General features: G+C 40.8%; 2 protein-coding genes across 4 annotated transcripts in view; both read left to right on the top strand.

Annotated features, from left to right (window-relative positions):
- The window catches only part of LOC139456498 (mediator of RNA polymerase II transcription subunit 13-like), a 70298-nt gene extending 67142 nt beyond the window's left edge, over positions 1 to 3156 (top strand). For all 3 annotated transcript variants that reach the window (XM_071238245.1, XM_071238244.1, XM_071238243.1), the window contains exons 29-30: positions 663 to 769; positions 1718 to 3156. In XM_071238245.1, the coding sequence (XP_071094346.1) occupies positions 663 to 769; positions 1718 to 1850 (240 nt within the window). In that variant the 3' untranslated portion in view covers positions 1851 to 3156. The remainder of the gene's footprint in view (positions 1 to 662; positions 770 to 1717) is intronic.
- Positions 3157 to 14622: 11466 nt separating this feature from the next.
- LOC139455103 (acetylcholine receptor subunit alpha-like) lies at positions 14623 to 15363 on the top strand. Its single transcript, XM_071236672.1, has one exon. The coding sequence runs from the start codon at positions 14623 to 14625 to the stop codon at positions 15361 to 15363; it is 741 nt and encodes a 246-aa protein (XP_071092773.1).
- The last annotated feature ends 5747 nt before the right edge of the window (positions 15364 to 21110 follow it).

The following is a 21110-nucleotide window of genomic DNA, read 5'->3' as shown; positions in this document are numbered from 1 at the left end:
AAAAAAACATGAGAAACAGCTTCCCACGTTATGAAAGTGGATGACTGGTTTGTTAAATCTTTATTAGAAATAATAATGACTTTTTAATATAATTAAAACGTTTTTCATCTTATATTTTTGAATATCTGCGAGTACCGGCACATGTCTTGCAGTCCGACTTCACAGTGTTATTTGCCTTTCAATTCCTGGTTCGGCTTATCTGCGGGTCATATCATTTTCTCTCGTATTTCAATGGTCAAGTTAGCACCTCGGCTTATCTACGGGGTCGGCTTATCTGCGGTCATATACGGTAGTCTTCAGCAACCCATGCTTGTCGTGATCGGGTGGTCAGGCTCACTGATTGCGTTGCAATATCCCAGTTGCGTAGATTGGTGCTCATGATGTCAATCACTGGATTGTCTAGTCCACACTCGATTATTTACAGAATGCCATCATACAGCTGGAATACTGCTGAGTGTGGCATTAAACAACAAACAAACTTCACAGACTGCATGTGTCACACCCAGATCATGTTGATCCATTCTTTGGTCACTGGTCGGCCAGACTTGGTTGTTTATGGGTTTCTGTGATGTGGCTGGAATAATGACACTTGGGGTCAGACAAAAGTCATTCATGTGTGTTTCATGGAACGTTCAATAGCATCTGCTTGTTTTTGTCCTCAGGCCGCTCTCCACATCAATTCATCCTCCAAACAAGATGACTTCATGCCTCACCCTCAGGATCGCAACTCTCATGCCCTTGACTCCCACCTCACATGTGATGTGCTAAGGTTTGTATATGTCTTCAGCAACCCATGTTTGCCGTAAAAGCCCACCATGTTTGTCGTAAGATGCGACTAATGGGATCGGGTGGTCAGACTTGCTGACTTGGTTGATGCATGTCATTGTATCCCAATTGCGTTATTGATGCTCATAATGTCAATCACTGGATTGCTACAGCCAGTTAGCCAACAAACATCCAAAGTTTGCTGGTACAGCATATTGCAGGATGAAACTGAGCCTGATGATATGGTTGCTGTTTCATGCACATTGGGGATAATGTTGAACCAACTGTACAAACAGTTTATTAACATCTCTGTTGTGATGCATCACTTCGGGCTTTCCGCCCACATCAAGTTGACTCATGTAATATAACTGGAATACGTTTCAAAGCGATGTTAATCCTATTTTATTCAAGTTACCATGCTGTTGATAAATGTTTACTCTTGATGGGGAGGGTACGAGTAAGTCGATTTGCCCTGATTATTATTGGTTAGCTAGCATTATAACCAATATTACCCATGCAAGAGGTTTCACTATGGGGTAACTGTCCAAAACCTGTGTCACTCTTCTTCCACATTAAACTGACATACTGTTAAAAGCAGCTTGATCAGTTGGGGATGAGCTGGTTGCAAGGGTTAACCCGTGGAAGTCAAGGGACTAGATGTTTGCTCATGCTGTCAGGGGTGGTCGGGTAGCCCAATGGTTTAAGCGTTTGCTCCACATGCTGAAGACCTGGGTTCGATTCCCGACATGGGTCCAATGTATGAAGCCCATTTCTGGTGTCCCCAGCCATGATATTGCTGGAATATTGCTAAAAGCAGCATGAAATCAAACTCACTCACTCATGCTGTCAACCACTGTTCCAGGCTGGTTTTCATACTACAGTAATTAGGTTGTAAAATGTAAATCAACATAAACTCCCACTGTTCTCATGCTGTGCTGTGTATCTGTTACAGGTTTGTACTGGAGCACTACAATGCCCTGTCCTGGTTGACGTACGACCCAGCCACTAATGATCGCCGCTCGTGTCTGCCCATTCATCTAGTCGTGCTAATGCAGATGTATCATGCCCTCAATGCCTTTGTGTGACCACTGCCAAGTCAAAATGGCATCCTGAAAAGTCTTGCCAGAACCGTGGGGAGCGTCGTGTCCATAATTCCCCTGATCCAGCTGTGAATTGCTGTGATGCTCCTATAATGGAAATTCTCATGTCAGATCTAGCAAAAAAGGTGTTTTTGGTTGTCTGTATATTTGAATATTTTGCCAAAATACCCAAAAGGTAATCCCAATACTTACGATACCTCCCATGTGACAAAAATGGCCGCAATTAATGGCAGCAACGGAAATCTATCTCTGAGAGGCAGCTATTGTGAACCAGTGTGGATATTCCTGAATTTTGAGGGCAGTGATATGACCAGTGGCAGACACGACCTGGATTGGTCAAGGTCATGAGGTCAAGGTCAGTCAAGACAATATCAGCTTTCAATGTGACTGTGTGACTGATGGATGAAGCTTTACCTGGACAGGCTTCAACAGAAATGTGATTCCTGAATTGTGATACTGAAGGTCATTTTTGGACTGTGAAGGACTGAGAGAATACATGCTCGTGAATATTACAAACCGGTTTCTTATTTTTATAGATACACTTCATTCCCAGTATCTTCATAAATATATTTTGATGACCTACTTACAGACATATGGAAAATAGTAAGTTTGTGAAACTTATGATATACGCTCTCAAACATGAAGAGGTTATTTCAAATTTTCAGTATATCCTGATAGACTTTTCCTGATATCTTCCCATTTGTCGATATCTTTACATACATGTATGTACATGTTAGTGAACATTTTAGTTTGAGTATTTTATGAACACATCAGATGGGTTACTTCTTGGCCATAATTTCGGCAGGTATGGCCTTGGCTATCTGGAATGACCTTATTTTAGACAAATAAAGCAATTGATTATCAATACCTGTGATTGTTTAAATCAAAATATACAAATCAACCCATGGAATATTAAAATACAAAGTGTTCCTGTAATGTGATAACCAATAACATTTATCAAAACCACATTGTTATAAATGGATTCAGGAAATCTTTACAACTCTGCTTACAATAAAAGGCAGGTCCTATCTTCGCTTTTGATGCAAGAATAATGAATTTTAGTAACAGTTCTTAATAATGTAAAATAAAAAAGCATTCTGAAATATTTTTGCATACAGTACTTTTTGAAATTCATCGCATGAATAAGTTTTAGATGACTTTTACAAAAGAATTTGAATATGCACATTTATTATTTCATGTGACCCCAAATCATGGAATTTATTGACTATGAGAAAAGGCCAAATGTGGATGTTAATGGTTGTAGTTATAGCAGCAAGAGTCCAGTTATCTTTTATAGCTAGTTGTTAGAATTAGCAAAGGCAATGTTTACATGAATTAATTGTGCATCACAGACTTGCATATTTCCTATAGTGCTAATGTTTTGTTTTTTTGGTTGAGAAGAGATTCATCCCCCCCAGTCTTACCCCCAAAAGTATTTTTGAAACTTGTCCATAGTTAATGTATTTTTAAGTAAAAGATGTTTTGAAAAATCTGTTATCTGCTATAGCAAACGAAGAATATGAATGTGATTCACTTTTCAGTAAGTCAAGTGTCCTCCATTGAGAGATGCTAAACCATTGAAGCTACCCTAGTGCCCAATACCCTCGTGTAAAGGGATATGTTTGGGCAGGAAGATGAAAAATGAAATGAATGGACTTAACCTTAATGATTCTTTGTCTTATAGTTTTTGCCAAATACTTTGGTTGTTGATGAGCCTTTAGGTCATGGTACCATAAAAACGTAAGTCTTTCTCAAACCTGACTTATAAACCAACTCAAGCAATAATAAATCGCAGCAAATTATTTTAACCAAAATGGTTTGAAATATGTGAATACTTAATTTTGTTAATCATTTTGAGAAATGAAAAGTGGTTTCCTTTTTACCTGATCAGAATTCTTTCACTTGATAACACTTTCTACAGTTGGAGCAAGTGATGCCAACATATCTTGTTTTTTCATGTAAATATGTTAAATATGAATAGCAAATCTTTAGAGTAAATCATTGATATGTTTTGTGGTCAATACTTACGTCTTGAATCTGTCGGCAATCCTGGTTAATTTGTATTGCCAACAGGCATTAATTATATCTATGTGAAACATGCATGACAATGAGAGATGAAAACTGCATTAAGAAGTTTCGAAAGAGTTGAATACTTTTCTGGGTGCAGTCATGTTTTATCAGTGGAAAACTAGTCCAACCTTGATAGAAGCTATAGACATATTCTCTGCGTTATAAAACACCCCTGCGAAGCATTTTGTTTCGGCTGAAGGCCAAGAAAGATAATTCAGACCCAAGGCAGAGGTGAAGGTCCCCACACTAAGTTCTCAAGTTTCAGTACATGAGAACCAATGACAGTTTTTATTATTAATAAAATTTTAAAACTGCAAAATATTTCAGTTCGTATATTTTTCCTATATTGATACTATAGGGTGTAAGTATGAAAGGGTTGCAGATAAATGATGTCTTATAAAGATGAAAGAAATGACAAATGGTGGTATAGAGTAGGTCAACTTAGCCTCTGTTGTGAACCGGAGAATATTTTCCAGAACATTTATCACTGGAGTGTTGGCTAGAGGAGACAACCTTATCCCTATTAACCTTGCTAGCCAGGGGTGTCCGTCTCATTGGAAGGGTAATTCTACAAGGGTCAGCATTCTTATGTTACAGTCCATGGAAATGGCTGAAGTGTGCAATGACTTGTTTGCATGGGTGTATTTAAGCTTGATAGGGTCTTGTATTGACAAAGGATTCCACACAACAGTCATGCATTGCAATGCAAATATCTTATCAAAATCATTTCTTCCTAGTCGAAGATGTTAATTTCATCCCAGCCTCAAACTAACTCAGGAAGGGGACAACGAAATGTTAATATTAACCTGGCGTCCATTTTCCGAGTTGGTTTGGGGTAGCCACCATTGTCTTTTACTCATGTCGGTTATTGGTTTTGTATATAGTTCATAGCATTGAGGAAAGCAATGATAGAGGATTATTTTGTCACAGTAGAATATCTTGTTATGTCATTTGTGTGTCATAGTGTACATTGTTCATGGATCATTGTTACCCTCTGATGCTGCAGCAGCAGCCGAGGAATAGATGAACAGCACAAACCGATCTGATTTCTGTAAATATTTTTGTTATTTGCAAATAAAGATGTAAAATTAAATCAAACTACATCAACATAACCCCAGTTCTCATTGTTAAGTTTATGGTTGGAAATCTCTGCTGAGTTGACGGACAACTGTTATGTTATTTAACTACTCGGAGGGTAATAGGATGCTCAATATTATTCCCCTATGGCTAATGATGTACATGTTGGCACCTATTTCACTTTGCTGGATGTACATATCGTGTGTCAGTACTGTTTGTTAAATTGTGCTTGGGGGCGAGTGATGTACATTACTTGAACAAGTGCTAGTTATTTCACCTAGCACCAGTATTATAGCTCCAGCAGAGATTCCTCCATTGTTTATGTCCTCCAGAACGAGATTTTCTACTTTTGGCTGGATGTGACTGTTCACAGTTGTCGTGTAAATAGTGGCCCACTATGACAAGCTGTGATGTACATCTCTATCATGTCAGTTTTCACAACTTTTCTCAGATTGTATGTATTTAAAATAAAATTTGATCATAACTTATTTTTCGTAGCTAGTACATATCGTACAAATACTAGCTCATGAAAATAAATTGAAGACAAACAAAAGTTTGGAGTATGTTGTTTTTTCTTGAACGATACAATTATTATTATTATTATTATTATTATTATTATTATTATTATTAACAGATTAAAATAAAAAATGCAGCAAAGAGGGTTTGGGTGATACTGGCAGTCAGGCTGGTTAGGCTCATCATCAGCTCAGGGCCCTTGCCCCCTCTACACGCAGCCCAGACAGCGAATGGGACTGCTCCCAGGAAGCGCCGCCTAGTCAGACCTACCCAGACTTTTTCGGAGAATGTGAAGACTGCCCAACACTGCAGCCTTCTGCTTTACCCAGATTGTCAGAAGGGCTGCATTCCTGGTAGCAAACCCGGGTACTCTCCGGATGTCAGTCAACAGATTGGGAGGTACCAAACCTAAGGCACTGAGAACAATGGGGAGCCGGACATCTTGGTACTTGGGATGCAAGCGGGACATTTCGATAACGAGGTCTGCATATTTGCCATGTTTTCCCTCAATCTTGTCAATCACATTAGTGTCATTGGGTACAGAAAACTCAATGATATAAATGATTTCATTGGATTTATCAAAAAGGACAAGGTCAGGTTTGTTGGCCTGGATACGTCTAAGGCTGAAAATGGGCCTATTCCAAAGAAGTTTGTATTTATCATTTTCTATGATGACCTCTACGTATTCCGGGTCTTACCATGCGTGGACCTCTGTGGCGAAACCACAAGCATGGCGAAGACGGTAATAAAATGACACCATCATGTACTGTGTTTGTGCCAAAGCTGTACGGGCATCCAGTGACAAGGTATTTGACAGTCTCATTAAATTCATTACATAATCTACATTTAATGTTTACATTTTGATGCAAAATCACACATTGACGGTTTCAAGTTGGAAGTGACTGGTCCTGAGCAGCAAACAGAAAGCTTTCTGTTTCACTTTTCAGGCCAGACGACTTCATCCACTCAAAGGACTCTGCAGGATTGCTGATCTTCTCAACACACTGCACATAAGTCGATGCAGTGGTCGTTCAGAAGCCATTCCTTGAAAAACTGAGTCTGGGCCGACTTGATATGGCACTTCGCTTGGTTGACACTCATTTCTGTACTGTCCAGCAGTATTGAACCATCAACAAAATCAACACAGACATTGAGATTGTCCCACATCCTTGGCTCGTTTTAGAAAACTATGGAATGCCTTGTTTTCATCATGAATCTTGACATGCTTCACAAGAGGATCATCAGACAAATAAATGTGTGCAAAAGTGCACAAAACACTTCTATCATGAAGAGCCCCAACGTTAATTAAACCATGTCCTCCCATAATGATTGGTAAATATAAGCAACTGAGGGAAGAGCGAGGGTGGTGGAATCTATTGTCTGACATGGTTCTTCGTGTGAGGGTGTCAATACCGTGAATTTCTTGTTTCGTCCAATCAACAACACCAAGAGAATATGAAAGGACGGGTACAGCATAAGTATTTGTCGCTTTTACTATATTGCGAGCGTTCAGCACTGAACTCCAGATTTTCTTTAGCCTAAATTTGTACTCTGCCCGAAGTTTTTCCTTGATATGGGCATTCTGTTTGCCTGACCTTCCACAAGATGGTCAATAACTCCTCCAAGTAAACTGACTGATCCTCCCTCTTCTACCTTGCCACGTTTCAGATGAAGAATGTTGCATTTGTCGAGTCCAAAGGACATGCCGATATCATTAGACAAGGACTTGACAAGGAGAATCTGTTTTTTGAGTGTGGATTCTCCATTGGCAGTAAGTTCAAGGCCATCCATGTAAAGGAGGTGAGTAAGGGGTGTTGGGGATCTGTGCTGAGGAGGTCCATGATTATAACCTTCCTCTTTGCTAAGCACAAAGCTTAAAGGATTTAATGACAAACAGGAAAGCAAAGGACTGAAAGAATCGCCCTGAAACATTCCTCTTCTAATAGAAATGGGTTCCGAAGTCACTACGTGCCACTGCGAAAACATCTCTAGTTGAGTTGACCAGCAACTCATTAAAGACATTTTTAAAACAAGTAGTGGCTCGGGGAGGTCAATACATTCCAGTGACTTCAAAATTCATTCAAGAGGTACAGAATCATAAGCTTTTCTGTAGTCTATCCAACACATTGAGAGGTTATGGTGGTAAGTTTTAGTCTCTTCAAGGATCAATTTCTGAACCAGTAATTGATCCTTACAACCCCAATTTCCTTTCTGGCTCATTTCTGCTCCTTGTAGATAATGTCATTCGAAGCGCAGTACGATGACACGAGATCTGTAAGACACCCTGTAAATAGTTTGCACTGTGTGTTCAAACAAGTAATTGGGCGGAAGTTTTTAGGGTCAGTCAGATCACCTTTCTTTGGGAGAAGTATTGTTCGCCCTTTGGAGAACCAAGGTGGAACATCCCCTGCATCCACAAGAGAATTTAAACAGTGAAGCGTCTGGGCACAAGGGAACAGTTTCCAATACCGGTTTCGAATACCATCAGGCCCTTGCCCCGTATTAGATTGGGACTTTTTAATGACATTTTTTAGGCAAGAAGGTGTAATGAAACACACCAATTGTGACCTTATTTTTTCAATATTTTTATTATTCATGCATCTTTGATCCTTGGTTTGTCACCAACATTAAACCTGGAAAGTGGTTAACCTGAATCGATCGCATCTCCTTCAGGCTTCTTCCACATGACATGCTTCATGAGGGCATTAGTCCCAATTCACTCACTTGCTAACTGGAAGGAATATGATTTGTTTTGGGGGAAACAATTTCTTTTCATTTTGTCACATGGGTGGCAGGTATTGTGCTAAGACAGCATTGTGGGACAATGCACAGGAATTGTTCAGCAGCATCGAAATATATACCAGGAGGGGCTGACAGGATTGAGCCAAACATCGAAGGATGTGTTCTACACCCTTACCAGTTGTTTACATGTATACGATACAAAAGGTTCAAGTTTTCTGGCTGCATTTGCACCAAATACACAACAAGGCAGCATATAATTCCTGGGAATATCCAACCTTTATTACATCATTTCAGTAAATTTAACCAATTCGTCTTCAATGTCCACTGTCCATAATCAGTTGTACAAGCAACAGTATCATGGTGCTCAAAGGCTTTTGCGCATGTGTCACTGCTTGCCTGTGTGTGCTAGCAAGACCATCTGAATTGTTTTCTGTGGTTTATCCAGCACATTAATGGAAGTTAATCTGTATCTTCAGTTTACGTTTACTAGTCACTTGTATTGTCTTATTTACGGCTGAGGTGGTGTATTGCGGGACAGAAATATCGTATCCAGCTGCCTGCAGGAGTTGTAAGTATAGAACGAAGATGGCTGGGAACCCACAATTATCCTTCTGGTAGTGCAGAGATTTGCTGTTTTCAGAAGCCATGTGCTCTCAGTGCGCCTCTTTCTCGGTTGTGCAATTGCTTTATCACTAATGAAAGCAAATATACAGAGCATCAGTCTTCAGTTTGGTGGGATTGGTACAAATAAATAACCTTTATTTCAAATGAATTCGGCTTAAAGTATTGTCCAGTCGAATGTCCTCACCTGGACCTTTTCGACACACATATGTAGAACGTTCCCGATGTACCAAAACCACTGAAACCTTTCAGTCAGAAGGCATGTCTCTTTCTAGTACTTACAATGCAACTTTTTCTCCTGTTTGATGCTACATCAATCAAAATGCCACTTAAAGTGCAAAAGGAACCTTTAGATTTTAGAGAAATATTAAGTAACTTTGAAATCTTAGTGGGAGTTTTCGAGAGATCAAGTTGTTTAGCCATAGAAATCGTACCAGACTAACATCTAGTCTTTGAAATGAACACATTTGAAAGAAAATGTTAAATTATAGTTATTTAATATAATAAACATGAGCCAAGATGCTTCTTTCTTCCTGAAACTGCAGTAATCTAGAACTTGCCGAATATTATAGACTTGCATAGGCTGTATTGGATATATACTGAACCAACTTAAAAACTTCACAATCCTAAAATTTTAACATTTTGACCAGTTATCATTGTGGGCCCTTATTGTGTATTTAAACAGTAATGGCCACGTATTGTCTTCAGATAACACCCGTTTTTGTGAAGGTGAATTGATCGAAATCATGTGCACAGCACTATAGTGGCAAAAGTGGTTTTTCACGTGCAACTGGTCATAATACCGCACGTGTTTTCAGCCATACTTGTTAGCAGTCATTAACAAAAAAAGAAAAACACAAGAAAACAAAAGTCTTTACGGCCATTTGTCAAGCCACGCCTTTCAAATGTGCAACGTGAACGTGCCATCGGCATGTTGCAGACGGGAACGTCCGTAGATGAAGTCGCAAGGACGATGGGTTGTAGTCAAAGGACTGTTTATGATTTTACAGACGCGTCTACAGCAAACGGGTATCGCCGCTGATCGCCCTCGGCCAGGTCGACCACGTGTGACGTCACATGCAGAGGATCGTCAGATGGTCTTCCGTCACCTCCGTAACCGATTTTTGACGGCTACATCAACCAGAAATGAACTGTTTAGGGGTAGACTCAGTACGCAAACCGTTCGAAACCGTCTGAGAACTGCTCACCTCCAAGCACGACGGCCATACTGCGGGCCGATTCTGACTCAATTACACAGACGTCAACGTCAAGTGTGGGTACAGCGACACTTATGATGGACTCATTGGAATCAAGTCGTCTTCAGTGATGAATCCCGATTTAATCTTCGATTTGCTGATGGTAGGGCGAGGGTGTGGAGGCGCCGTCATGAACGTAACACCCAGTGTTGTGTACATGAAGTTGACAGATTTCGAGGCAGAAGTGTCGTGGTGTGGGGTGCTTTCTGTGGCAATGCACGTTCCAGGCTTCTTGTCATCCGTGGCAACCTCAACGCTGCTGCTTACCGCGACCAGGTACTGGCACCAGAACTTCTGCCTTTTATGGCAGCACATGGACCCGGTTTGATCTTCCAACACGACAGTGCCAGACCCCACACAGCAATTGTGACAAGGAATTTCCTTCAGAATGCGGGAGTCAACGTCATGGACTTGCCGTCAAGGTCTCCCGACCTCAATCCCATCGAACACGTCTGGGATGCTCTTGGCAGAATTCTGCGCACTCTCCAGAACCAACCACAGAATTTGCAAGATCTTGGCACCATTTTGCAGTAACAATGGCGTCGTCTTCACAATCATGTGTTCACAAGCATCACAAGGTCCATGCGGAGGCGTTGTGTGGCAGTTTTCAACGCACATGGTGGCCATACACGCTACTGTACTTGTGTGCCATCAGATTTTCGTGCTTGGGACTTATGATTTAAACTGTTGATGTTATAACCGAATACCGTAGGTGCTTGAAACAAATTATGGTTACCACCGTTAATTAAAATCCTTCTTTGGACATTAATGATTAAAAATTACCTTCTCTGCTACATTTGTCCGTTGTGTATCATATATGGGATTACTTTTAAAAATGTGAAGTTTTTAATTTGACTCAGCATATTTGTTTCATTGTCTGTATGACTGACTAGAATCACACTGACCCATGAAGATCCCCTGTAGAATAGGTCTTCAGCAACCCGGGATCATAGTACTTCTAAAGTTAGAGATCATAGCCCTCGCCCCCACAGGGATGTGCGACGCTCTCGAAGGGAGGTTTTGGGAGATCAGCGTCCTTTGCCGTTTATCGTCACCCATGAGTAGGGACTTGGATTGGGGGCTACTCTTCAAGACACCCGCGCCCTCCAAGATTCTAGTAGAAGACAGGCATTTGGAATCCATGGACACTGCTGTTCGTCACCAACTACAACCGCTTGCTATGCTGTCGACAGCGATCGAGGCCCTCTCAGTGTAATTTGAGGAGAAAGACCCCCAGGACGAGGACGAGGACGGTGCCATCAATCCTCACCTGTATGCAACAGGGGGACAGGGCCAGCGGGGGAAGAAGTGAGGACCCTTTCACCGCCGTCACTGTCGTTGGAGTCGCCCCCGGTGCCACTGCCTTTAGACGAGTTACCAGTAGGGGGGAGACTTCATCACTATGCCCACAAGTGGGTTTTCCTCAAGGACCCTTAGACATGGGCGTACGCGCCCGTCTCATCCCCGGGGCCAAGAATGTGATAGTCGACGCCCTGTCGAGACCATCGAGGCCATCTCCCACGAAGTGGATGATCCACCCGACAGTTTTTCATCTGCTGACAGATCGACTCTGGTTGATCTCTTCGCAGGTTACAATAAAAACTGTTGGTGAATGTACGCATTCTTATGTTTTTTTGTTGCGTACTTTGGCTTTTTTATTATGGTTATTTGGTTTATGCATCGTCTTTCCATACTTTATAGTCATGCTCGTATGTTTTAGTTACCTTGTATACTGCGAGTTGCTCTGTAACTAAATTATGCGCCGACCACAGTTCGATCGCCATTCAACTGGCGTGTGCAGTTGTCCTGTCGCATCGAGTTGTGTGTCGAAGAGCATTAACAATGCTGTGTGTTCGTGATCAACAATTTGTCTCGTCCGTGCATCTGGTCGAATGTTCTATTGTCACTACAGGGGTGAGGAACTTGGTACATTCGACGTGAAAGTGGTCACTTCCTGATTACTTTCCCGACCCTCCTTCCAGTGTTCCGTCGAATTCTACCCATTTGTACGACTGAAAACAGCCTAAAACATGGGATTTTCAGATTAAAAACGTTGTTCTATTGTTCTGTTTTCAGTCGTACGTTCCCACCCTGCCATCCCCACAGGGAAGTAATCGAGTCCAGTCCTGCTTGATGGCTTATTCTTCGAGATTTGTGACATGTCATGGGGAGGTGCGTGCGCAACCGGACGGAATCAAGTTTATTGTTCACATTCCAGCTTCTGGCTTCCTTTTAACGTGCGACTAGAGGTATGAGATACCCATTTGCACGACTGAAAACACACCAATAAAACATCGTTTTTAGTCTTAAAACCTGTGTGTACTCACCTTTTGTACACAAAGGCCTGTGGCCTATATGTATTGGAAATAAAATGAATGACATGCATCAACCAAGTCAGCGAGCCTGACCACACGATCACTTCAGTCTCCTCTTACGACAAGCATAGTCGCCTTTTACAGCAAACATGGGTCACTGAAGATCTATTCTACCCCTGATCTTCACGTGTCAAATCACAAATGGAGCCAGTATAAGACAATTCCATTAGCGCCATATGTCCAGAAATCCTATGTCTATCGGGAGATCGTTATCTCAACATGAAAGAGTTAGCATATACTCCGAAAAGTTATGTTATCATTGATCAGAACCTTTCAGTCACTCCTGGTATTAACATGTAGGCAAAACTAAACGTCAACATATATTAATGTAATTTGAGTGAGTGAGTGAGTTGGGTTTAACGCCGCTTTTAACAGTATTCCAGTTATATCGCGGCTTGTAAGCTTAATGTGGGAGGAAAGCCCGAAGTGATGCAGGTCTCAGACGTTTACCACTTCGGTGAAACCCACGAGCACGGGTATGGTGCTGACAAACCTAGAAACATAATCGGGGCGAACCGGGATTCGAACCCACAATCATAGGTTTCTGGCGTGCCCAAGGGACGCAACTCTGCACAGCGAATCGCGGCGCCTTAGACGACTGGGCCACCCGTGCCCCTAATGTAATTTGATGTTTTGATAGTCTGGCATAACAGATTAATTTCGAGTTGACTTGAATTGAAGAAAACATTATGGGACTTTACAGGGACCGTTTTGTTTATCAGTTTGTCATTACCCTTTACCTCTACATAAACAAAAACGGCAAAACCCTTTCCATTTTCATAAGCACTCACTGCCAAAAGCAGAGACGATTTTACAATTCGATTATATCATGAGCATGTGTTTATGAATCACTATAAAATAGTGATGATACCAGGTGTTCGTAAAAGGTGAACTTATCCTAATTTTTATCACTGATGCGTCAAATCTGGAAATGTCTTCAACATGTCTACCATAAAACTTTTTGAAAGCTTTACTGAGGTCTTGAATGTTGTATCCTTGATCAAACACCTTCTGCGCAAGAGTGGTGTGACGCTCTTTGAATTCTTGGTATTAAGGGCACACTTGATTGTACCTTAAAAATTATGAAACGTGCATGCACCTGGAACCAACGGAATTAAGAACTTGACGAGGAGGCATGTGTGCCTCATGATGATCCAGTTACCATGGAAACGTATATTTTTTATGTGTAGTGTCTACACCTAGAGGTCAATATTGTAAAAAAAAATCAATAGACAAGAAGCGTTCAACAAATACGCAAATTGATGGATTAATTACTTTTTTTGTCATAGTAAATAGCTACACCGATTTACATTTCTCCTTTGCTAGGTATTTACGTTTTCATTATCACCATGCCTACGTCTTATTCATCAACCATTCAGTGTCATTATAGCAGGTTTCAGCAATACCTCAACGTTTCTGTGATTGATCCAGTGATAGTACCACAAAGAGAGCTTATATCTTGACTTTTCAGTCGGAGTGACGTAAAGACAGCAAACATCCCAACTATCCAGAGAACTGAAAGCAAATGCACAAAGAAGTGTGTATCTTCAGCAGATAGCAGCAGTGAAAAGGTGAGACGTTTGCTTCACTGAATGTATACTAACTACACACAGACACGGGTATTGACAATCCAGTGCCATAACACTTTACACAGATAACCCGGAAGTCGTATCTGCCATGTTCCTCAATCTTGTAGTGCTGTTATATCCCCTTGGCGTGATATCTAGAACTCAGTTCTCCCCTCTATACAGCTTACACGAAACAGTCACTGAAGGCTACAATCCATACATCCGACCTATCAAAGACCCAAGATTGGCTACAAACGTGACGGTTGACTTTGCCATGTTTTCTGTAATTGACGTAAATGAAGCCAGTGAAAGTTTAGTCTCGTTTGGGACTTTCAACATCACATGGTATGATGAACGGCTTGTGTGGAATTTTTCCGATTATGCCGGCATTCAGAAAATTAAAATGCCACTACACCATGTTTGGACGCCAGATCTGGTTTTATCAAATAGCGTTGAGGACTATCGCTTATTGTCAGATACAAAAGGATTCGTGTCTGTCACCAACACAGGATTCGTCACTTGGTACCGGACGATGAGACAGATTACTAAATGCTCCATAGACATGAGCAAGTTTCCCATGGACACACAGACATGTAGCCTGCGCCTTATTCAATGGCTTTCGGATAACAATGAAGTATTTTTACAAGGTGGCTCTGTGATGTCAAACTACAACATCTTTCAAAGTGAAGGAGAGTGGAGAGAAATTGAAAAAACCATCAAAACCATTACTTATATCTTTGGAGAAGGTCTCTCTCAGAACGAAATTTCGTTTACATTTACCTTCCAGCGGAAGCCTCTACACTTTGTGATCACCAGCGTCCTGCCTGTTCTCCTGCTGTCGGTTCTCAATCTGGGCGTGTTTCTTCTTCCTCCTGAATCAGGGGAGAAGATATCACTGTGTATCTCAGTCTTCTTGTCCTATGCCCTCATCCTGACTGATATCAATGAAGTTCTGCCACAGTCACCAGACTCCCTCGCTATATTCAACGTGTATCTCCTCGCTATGTTGTTGGTCAAGGTCATTACTACTTTGGCCACCGTCGCCACCTTGAAAAGGTATCATGCAGAGATCCGCACCCAGCAACTTTCGTCTTCTTCATCCCAGAAAGGACGCGTAGGCAACAATTCCATGCTTGATGAATGTAATTCTTCAAAAGGAAGATGCTATGTGAGAAAGATGTCGTCAGATGCTCTCAATGGAGTTTTCTTTTCAGTGATCAGCTTCATAATGATTGCCTCAACATCAGTTTGTTTAGCTCTCTTACTCTTGTGATCATTCATACATTTAAGGTATTCTTATATGTGCACTGCATTCAACACTTTACTGTTGCATGAAGGGATAGGAAATTTACCATAAGTGGAAATTCTGCGTCATGACCGGGACAACAGAAATCGGCTCCAGGCATTCTACCTTTGTCCGAAAATGAACCTTGGTCTTCGTTGTGAAAACTTTACTCACTGGCGTATTCTACCATAGGAACAGGGCTTGTTTAGAGTAACAGAGACAGATGAATCAGTTGAATTGACTTCTTGGCTGAAGTGGCATCTCATTAACTTAGTTTTCACCGAGCAGGAACGACAAGGAGATTATTTGTCATCAATGACAATAAAATAAAACAAAATTGCCAAAAGAATATAACAAAGTCTTAGTCTTTGAAGAAGGCAGAAGAGCTACATTCATGTAATTCGCTGTGAATCAGCAGTGACAAGATACGCATTTTACGAGTTCGATTCCAAAAATCGACCCTTTTATTCCTGTTCGTCAGTCAACACTATATTCGTTGCCAATTCTTGCACTGGGTCTCGTAATGTTTCTTTTATCAGATTCAACTTTGAATCTGTCATCGCTTTCAAAAGTAAGGCAAATGCAATATCACCATATCTGTGAGAATGCCTCTAGGTATACATCCAAAGCATTGTTATTTCATGCTATGTTAATATGGTGAATTAGGTTATAAAAAATGTAAGATTTGTAAGATATACATCGTTTAATTGTGGCTTTAGTAATGTATGGTTGATTCAAGATGTCGGAGACTGTGGTGTTTTAATTTATACATTTCAGGAAAGAACAAGAAATTTGTTTGTGCAAAAATGAGTAATTCACCAGGGCTAGATTTATATTGCATCAACAAATCCTTACTACAACCTGAAAAATATCTATCATCGATAAAAATTGTAAATTTAATAAGAGCTCTAACAAAGTTTAGATGCTGTAAAGATGATTTTATAATTCATTAATATTGAATGTCTAGTGACTATGACTTTGCTGACGGTCTATGCAATTTATGTACGGAAGACTTAGATGGTGAATACCATGCGCTATTTTTATGTCCAACTCATACTACATTTAGGTTATGGTATTTGCCCTCGTATTATTATCAATATCCTACCATGCACACGTTTGTATTGCTGCTCACAACAAATGGCGACATTTTATTTCAGTTAGCTCTTTCTCTTGAAAAAATGTTTAAACTTTCCAAAGCCAATATAAACTGAAGTGCACTGTAAAATATGCCAAATAGTATCCAATCATATGTACTATTGGCCCCATGGCCAGACTATAGAAAATAAATTCTGTTCATATCTGTGAGTGTATGTGAAGGTTCCTTTAGTTAAGGAAGCCGAAATAACAGCTGTTAGCTCGTTTCAAGACAACAACTTTCAGAAAGTTGGATTTATGGACAGTAAGTCAAGAACGACGAGTCACTGTACAGGGCTTTTAAAGGGCTATTGGGCCCACTTGATTTTCACTTTTCATAAGTAAGAAATCTCTTTTAAAATCATTATGAATGTTACCCAGTTAAGGCTAAGGTGTGTCAAACAGTATGGTTTTCAAGAAGCATGCATAAAGTTACATTTTCTCTTGAGTTTGAAACATCAGCCTTTTGTAACTCATTTTAACTATTCATATTGGGTGGAGAAAGGGTGCTTTCCCCACTATCCCTATTAAACATATATGAACCATTCTGCAATGTGTGTCAAACTGGTTTTAGAATGACAAATATTTAATGTATTTTACTATATTTGAGAAATAGATGTTCCCTGATATAAGACATGTCTACTCAGGCACATGTAACATAGTGATAACTACCACATGTTGTTGGGCTTATGTGAAGTCGGTAGCTTTAATTTATGTTGTTGAATTTAGATGAAACTGATTTGTTATATACATGTATATTTAAAGTCTGGCTAGCTTTTTGCAATGTGTTTCCACAGACGAGAAAGGCTTCTGATTGACACCTTCAAGACATGTCCACTTATTGAACTAAAAGCAACAAATCCCTTTCGACAATCCTAACATGTATCTGCTAAAAGCAGAATCCATTGTACGTTCCCGACAATATGAAAAACATGTGACAAGCTATTATAACCCAAACCAGTTATTTGACCAGTTAACTCACAGTTATGTATAACAGATCATTAGGTTTGTCCGGTACACAATACATGTCATCAATCACAGATCCATTCTTTCTCCTCGTGTTGTTGGAAGGGCCTGAATACGTTTTGTCAGGATTGTTATTCTTTTAGTTTGTTAAGCATATGTCAAGGTTATTTACATGATGTTTTTTTTAAACAGCCTGTCAGATAATGTTATGATTTATCTGATAATCTACCTACGTGGAAGAATTCGTGATTTAGAATCAATATTTCCTAATTCGGCTATGTGTATTCATACAGTGGAAACATGTTTTTGGTGGAACTTTTCCTTTTCCTTAGAATGTGATGTGTTTGTCATTAAATGCAAAGAGCTACACTTACATACTTCTGTGACAAAGGACTTAACACATCAATTAATGTCAGGTCACAAATGGTATACATGGTCATGTCCCACCACCCAGTAGCTTCGTGATGGGACTTAATCAACACGTCGGGTATTGATGAACTATACATTTCTTTATAAGCAATGAGCAAAAAGCAATTACCTGTCATTGTTGCTGTCAGTTTTGCACAATGGATATGTTTGTGAATATATATTGTGAAATTAGATCCCTGCCTGCATGCTCAGCGTCATAACATTTTTTTCAGTCAAGATCAGAAGACAATCTATATACAGCTATAGAAGGATGCAGGTATTCACAATTTAGTATCACCTCAGACACTGAACCAACAACCTCTGCCCTATGCTGGATCTTTGTACACATATTAAATATGGAATTTTGATCATATAATAGTACTGATGTTTGGCGAAAGGGGTCTCACGGTTGGACGATAATCCAATCGCTATGGAAACTAATGGTTTCTGGTAATGTCTACATCACAGAGATGGAAATGGAAGAAGAATCAAAAGGCGAAAAGCGTTTAACAAGCAACTGCATCGGTTACGTAATTGGGTAATTGTCATAGTCAATACCTTTGCATTTTAGTTTTGTTTTCATGTGGGGGCATGGGTGGCCCAGTCGTCTAAGACACCGTGATTCGCTGTGCAGAGTTGCGTCCCTTGGGCACACCAAAAACCTATGATTGTGGGTTCGAATCCCGGTTCGCCCGATTATGTTTCTAGATTTGTCAGCACCATACCCTTGCTCGTGGGTTTCACCGAAGTGGTAAACGTCTGAGACCTGCATCACTTCGGGCTTTCCTCCCACATTAAGCTGACACACCGTGATATAACTGGAATACTGTTAAAAGCGGCGTTAAACCCAACTCACTCACTTTGTTTTCATGTTAGATATTTACTATATCACTTTCACCATGCCCACGGCATATTCCTTAACCATTCAGTGATAGCTAAAGTACCTTGCAGGGAAGTGTTACCTCAACCTCTCTGTGAGTGCCAAGTACAGAGCGAATTCTTCACCCTATCAGTAATAGTAGCTTCCAGAGAGTGAATACTTCTACAGCTTAGCGACAGTGCCAAATAAGAGGGCGAATACCTGGACCTTTCAAGTGGTGATAGTGCCATCCAGAAATCGAACATCTCGACGTATCTGTCATAGTGCCTCAACGGGAGCGAATGCCACCCCCATTCAGTGACAGTACTAAGTAGTGCGCACCTATCTCAGCCATCCAGTGATATTGCCAACCCGAGCGACCATAGCGTTATCTCCCAGGGATAGAATATATTCTGCAACGATTCAGTGACAGCACTATGCAACAGAGCAAATACACAAATTATCCCATAAACCGTGGCAGATATACCAAATATAGCATCAAGGCGTAAACAATTTAGTATATCTCCTGTGCACACTCAGGCAGACACCAGCAGTGATGAGGCCAGAGTTTTCTTCACTGGACTGCGCCTAACGACTTAATCATCAACCATTCAGTGTAGTTATAGCACCTTTCGGTCGGGGATACCTCGACTCTTCTGTGATTGATCAAACCACAGGGAATGTGTTACCCTTCCAGTGATAGTACCACCAAGAGAACGAATATCTCGACTTTCCGGGGAACCGAAGCAAACGTACTAAACAGTGTGTATCTTCAGCTGATAGCAGCTGTGAAAAGGTGAGACGTTTGCTTCACTGTATGTATACTAACTACACACAGACACAAGTATTGACAATCCAGTGCCATAACACTTTACACAGATACCCCGGAAGTCGAATCTGCCATGTTTCTTAATTTCGTCGTGCTGTTATATCCCCTTGGCGTGATATCTAGAACTCAGTTCTCCTCTCTGTACAGTTTACACAAAACAATACTTGAAGGCTACGTTCCATACATACAAACGTGTCAGTGGACTTTATCATTGTTTTCTGTGGAGGAAGTTAATGAAGCCAGAGAAAGTTTAACCACATTTGGGAGTTTCATCATCACGTGGTACGACGAATGGCTTGTGTGGAATATTTCAGATCATGCCGGCATTCAGAAAATTAACATGCCAATACACCGTGTTTGAACACCAGATCTGGGTGTTTCAAATAGTGTTGATGACTACCACTTCTTGTCAAAACAAAAGGATTCGCGTCTGTCATCAATACGGGATTCGTCACTTGGAACTTGACGACGAGACATACTACTAAATGCGCAATTGACATGAGAAGGTTTCCCATAGACACACAGACATGTAGCCTTCGCATGATTCAATGGTTATCCAATGACAATGAAGTGTTTCTACAAGGTGGGTCAGTGATGTCAAACTACAAAGTGTTTCAATGTCAAGGAGAATGGATTGAAATTGAAAAAAACATGCAAAACGACTAGGGCTTGGACGAGTCCGAATTTACTACCCGGGTACCCAACCCCCTATTACCCGACCCTACCCGGGTACCCTCTGTAGGTCTCAAGAGATAGGTATAAAATGTCCGATTGGGCATTTTTTTACCATAGCACTGGCAAAACGCATTTAGATACATGTATTAAACAATCTGGTCATGCATACACTGAATTTGACTCAAGTTATATCTTTATTCAAAGATATGAAAAGTCAGAATGAATGGGTGCATAGTCAGAAAGAAATACGAACATTGGTGACTTGTAGTGAAACCATAGAGTTCTAGATAAGTTTTTGTCATTAAACAATATAATCACGTGAATAACCACGGATCCGAGAAGTCCTGTGGGTACCCGGGTCCTACCAAGTACCCACCCGACCCGGGTACCCAAATTACCCGTCCCAGCCCTAAAAACGACATGTTTGTCTACAATGAAACTTTGTCTCAGAACCATATTTGGTTCACGTTTACCTTCCAGCGGAAGCCTTTACACTTTGTGATCACCAGCGTCCTGCCTGTCCTCCTCCTATCGGTTCTCAATCTGGTCGTCTTTCTTCTTCCTCCTGAATCAGGGGAGAAGATATCACTATGTGTCTCAGTCTTCTTGTCCTATGCCTTCATCCTGAGTGATATCAGTGAAGTTATGCCCCACTCACCCGACTCACTCGCTATTTTCAACGTCTATCTTCTCACAATGATGTTGGTCAAGGCCATTAATACTTTGGCCACCGTCGTCATCGTGGGATGGTATCATAGAGAGTTGCGCGCCCAGCAACTGCCTGCTTCACCCCAGGGTCGCGAAGGTAACAATTCAATACTTGATGAAAGTAATTGTTTAAAAGGAAGACATTACATAATAAAG

The sequence above is a fragment of the Haliotis cracherodii genome, unplaced genomic scaffold (genome assembly GCF_022045235.1).
Source record: "Haliotis cracherodii isolate W230 unplaced genomic scaffold, xgHalCrac1.p SCAF_11, whole genome shotgun sequence".
NCBI classification, from domain to species: domain Eukaryota; kingdom Metazoa; phylum Mollusca; class Gastropoda; order Lepetellida; family Haliotidae; genus Haliotis; species Haliotis cracherodii.
The sequence above is the reverse complement of the archived record's forward strand: the minus strand, read 5'-3'. Positions and strand labels throughout refer to the sequence as shown.